At 69.2% G+C, this 3,995-nt stretch overlaps 1 protein-coding gene across 1 annotated transcript in view; it reads right to left on the bottom strand.

The window, feature by feature from the left end:
- Window positions 1-1,327, bottom strand: part of AURANDRAFT_55209 (hypothetical protein) — a gene marked incomplete at both ends in the record, with an annotated part of 1,953 nt that extends 626 nt beyond the window's left edge. Inside the window, 2 exons of the mRNA XM_009042717.1 lie at window positions 1-992; window positions 1,255-1,327. Coding sequence (XP_009040965.1) covers window positions 1-992; window positions 1,255-1,296 — 1,034 coding nt within the window. The remainder of the gene's footprint in view (window positions 993-1,254) is intronic.
- Window positions 1,328-3,995: the final 2,668 nt, after the last annotated feature.

Genomic DNA, 3,995 nt, shown 5'->3' on the forward strand with positions numbered 1-3,995 from the left:
CAGCGGCACGCGTAGGCCGCGGACCGGTCGACCTTCGTCGGGTCCTTGCCGCTGAACGCGCCGCCGCCGTGGGCGCCCCAGCCGCCGTAGGTGTCGATGATGATCTTGCGGCCCGTGAGGCCCGCGTCGCCCTGGGGGCCGCCGATGATGAACTTGCCGCTCGGGTTGATGTGGAGGTTGCACGTCTTCCGGTCGTAGATCGACGTCGCGGGCTTGCCGTTCTTGAGCGTGATGGACTTGAGCGTCGCGAGGACGACGTGCTCGTGGATGGCCTCGTTCATGTCGGCCATGGACGGCGCGACCTGCTCCGGGCCCTTGTAGGCGCCGCGGAAGTCCTTGCCGTTCTGCTCCTCGGTGCGCTTCGCCTTGAGGGGCTCCGCGTGCTGCGTGGAGATGACGACGGTGTGGATCATCTTGGGCGTCACGGAGCCGTCGGAGTGCTGGAGGTACTCGATGGTCACCTGGGTCTTGCCGTCGGGGCGGAGCCACCAGAGCGACCCGTCCTTGCGGACCTCCGTGAGCACCTTGCCGAGGCGCGTCGCCATGAGGTGCGTGAGGGGCATGCAGTTCTCCGTCTCGTCGGACGCGTAGCCGAACATGATGCCCTGGTCGCCGGCGCCGACGTCGAGGTCGCTCTTGCCCACGTGGACGCCGCCGGCGATGTCGGGCGACTGCTTATTGATGCGGACGAGCACCTCGCACGAGTCGCACGACAGGCCCTTGGAGTCGACGGAGCCGAGGTCGTCGACGAAGGAGTCGAAGCCGATCTTCTTGACCTCGTTGCGCACGATGGCGTCGTAGTCGAGATTCGCCTTCGTCGTGATCTCGCCGAAGACCATGACCATGTTGTCCTTCGTCGCCGTCTCGCACGCGACCTTGGAGTAGGGGTCCGCCGTGAGGCACGCGTCGAGCACGGCGTCCGAGACCTGGTCCGCGACCTTGTCGGGGTGGCCCTCGTTGACCGACTCGGACGAGAAGAGGAAGACGCGCTCCTGCGGGCGCGGCGGAGATTCGGCGCGCGGCGCTCGGGGGGCACGAGGGCGGGATGCGGCGGCGCTCGGCGGCGGCGCGGCGCGGGCGGCGCCCGGGGGGCGCGCGGGAGCGTCGGGGGTGCAACCGGGTGGGGGCGTCGGGCGCGCGGGCGAGGCGGCTGGCCAGCCGAAGCGCTTTCGGCGAAAGTCCCCCCCGACGCCCGCGGCGTAGCCGCGCGCGGCCCTCGCGCGCAGAAGTAGGTCCACGGACGCCGGTACCGACCTCGGCGGCGACGCGCTGTTTCTTGGCGACGGCGGCGGACATGGTTTAGTTTGAGCGGGTTGGCTGTGTCGGCGAGGAGATGTGGCGCGGCGAATGTTGGACTGCTACGATCGTCAGATCGGGAAACATTCGATTGTTGCAGCCGAAAAAGCAAACAAACCAAAGGCTTGGCAGCCAAACCCAGTTCAGAGAGCATGGCGGAAGAATGTCAGCTCCGCGGGGCTGCCCTCGGCCCATATCGCATCATCTGGAGCGCCGATTGCTGCGTCGGGTCCACCCATGGTGGTGGCTCGGGGACGGGCCGCTCTACGCGGTTGCATGCCCTCGTTCGCGAGAACGCGGCGGCCCAGAAGTCGTCGTGTCGAGGCTGAGAGATCTGCGATGCTCTGCGGAATTGCACGATCGACGACGCCCGACGAAGTGCGGCGCTTCACCCCCGGCCCAGAGGTCCCCCCAGGCGGGGCAACGCGCTCGGAGACCCCGGACGGCCGTGTCGATGACTTTTGGGCTTGGACGCGTCGACGGTCAACACGACGTCGCGGAGACGCGCGGCCAAGATCGAGGATTCAGAGACTCTGTCGCGCGCGAGCCGTCCGTGGCACGAGTCGCACGTGCCTGTGGGCTGGCCGCGCGTGGAATCCCTCCGTGGCTGATCATGATCGCGGTGGTGCCCCTGGAGCAGTGCTTGGGCAGCACTCCGCGGGACAACGCGCCGCGGCGCTCGGGCTGGAGGCGAAGCCGAGGGAGCTGCGGGCGCCGTGCGCGATGCCGGTCGACAGCGTGCGTCAGCAGAGCGCGGCGGCGCCGAGACGACCGAGGAGGAGCGCGTCGGCGCGCTCGGGCAGGTCCGCGGACTGGGCCGCGCGGCAGCCGCGGACTCCGGCGGGGGCAGCCCCTCGGCGGCGCCGCGGGTTAAGAGTAGAATCTTAAGCGCGACGCGCGACGGCGTCCTCTCCGGGCCGGAAGAGCGGACCGCGTGTCTTGTCCGTGTTCGACGCGCGCGTGCACGAGCCGACCTCGTACGGGATCGCGGACGGGTCAGCGCGGCGCTTCTTCGGTCCAGGGGCCTTGGGGACCCCGACGTCGGGGTTGAGCGGGCACGTGGCCGCGTTGTGCCTCGCGAAAGGCCCTTGCGCCGGCGTCTGGATCTCGAGCTTCTCACAGCACTTGCACATCCCGACGGCCTTCTTTTTCGTCGCGGCCGTCGCGGGCGCGTTCGTCGTCGTCTCCGCCGCCGCCCCGGCGTTCGTCGTGTCGCCCAAAGCGGTGCCCGTCGTCAGGTCCATGAGCTGCGGGCAGACCTCGAACCTGCCGCCCGGGAGCTCGAGTCCAGAAAACGCTTCGCCGCAGACGACGCAGTTCGAGCCCGTCGCGTGGAGCTTCCTCCAGCACGCGTAGCAGACGCAGGCGTGGTCGTGCGTGTTCGAGCTGCTCGTCCCCGGCCGGCACGGGACCGCGGCGGCGCCGCACGACGGGCAGGTCGCGGCTTCCGCGAGCGCGGCGTTCTCGCCCAAATTTTTGAGATGCGCGACCAGCGAGTGCACCGCGGCCGAGAGCTCGCCGCGTTTGAGGGAGCGCACGGCGGTAACCGACGACGCCGCGTACGAGTTCAGCCCATGCGCCGCCGCGGCCGCGACCTGCGACGGCTCCAGCAAGCTCACCAAATCCTCGACCGACGACGTCGACTCCTCGCGCGTCGCGCGCGGCCGCTTCTTCGGCGCCACGTCCGAACGCGCCTCGGCCCGTGCTGCATCGAGCTGCGGGCTCCCGTCGGGGTAGTGCTCGAGCAGGTAGGTGCTCACGTCGTTCTCCGACGCCGTGTTCCCAAAGCGTGCGTCGCGATGCCCCGGTAGCGTGTGGCCCTCCGCGATCACCCACTTCAGGATCTTGACCATGACCTCGGAGTGGGCGTTGTCGACCTTGTAGGAGCAGAACTTCTTCGCGAGGGCCTCGTAGAGGATCGACGGCAGCTCGCCGCCGGCGACGATGCCGCCCGGCTCGCCCTCGAGCGCGACCATGTCCACGGCGTCCCGCAGCGGCTTGGACCGGAGCAGGCCGAGGATCTCCACGTGGTTGACGAGCGCCAGCTCCTTGGTGGAGAGCGGCGAGGGCGCGTCGTCGGCCGTCGGCCGCGCGTCGGCTCCGGCGCCGCGTGCGACCGTCGACGCGGCCGCGGGGGGCCACAGCTGCCGGCCCAGGGCGCGGGCGTACGGGGCCCGGCGGTCCTTGTCGAAGAAGAAGCTGTGGGACCACGGGAGGCAGAGCACGTAGTCGTAGCGGTTGATGATGTACTCGATGAGCTCCTTCGTGTAGTTCTTCGCCAAGTTGTCCACGGCGTGCTCGAAGCCCAAGGGCTTGGCGTAGGCGTAGGCGTCGTCAAAGAGCCCCGACGCCTTCGGGTCGATCGCGACGGCGACGTACTTGGCCACGAGGTTCATGACGTGCGTCCCCAGCTCGTTGAAGCGGAAGCCCCCGTACGTGTGGCCCCACTTGAGCGACGCGTGGACGACGGCGTAGTTGAGCGCCGCGAGCACGGATGTGTGCAGCAAGAACTCGGGCTTGGAGAGCAAGTAGTAGCACCGCGACGCCCCCTCGTCGCGCAGGGCGCGGAGCTTCAGTAAGAGATCCCGAGTCGACGTCGACGCGTCCTCGCCCAGGCCCAGGCTCAGGACGATAGCGACCATCAGCAGCCCCTTGTTCGCCCAGATGTACGCGGCAGCGAGCATGTAGGACTCGAAGCG

Source organism: Aureococcus anophagefferens, assembly GCF_000186865.1.
Source record: "Aureococcus anophagefferens unplaced genomic scaffold AURANscaffold_35, whole genome shotgun sequence".
Lineage (NCBI taxonomy): Eukaryota > Pelagophyceae > Pelagomonadales > Pelagomonadaceae > Aureococcus > Aureococcus anophagefferens.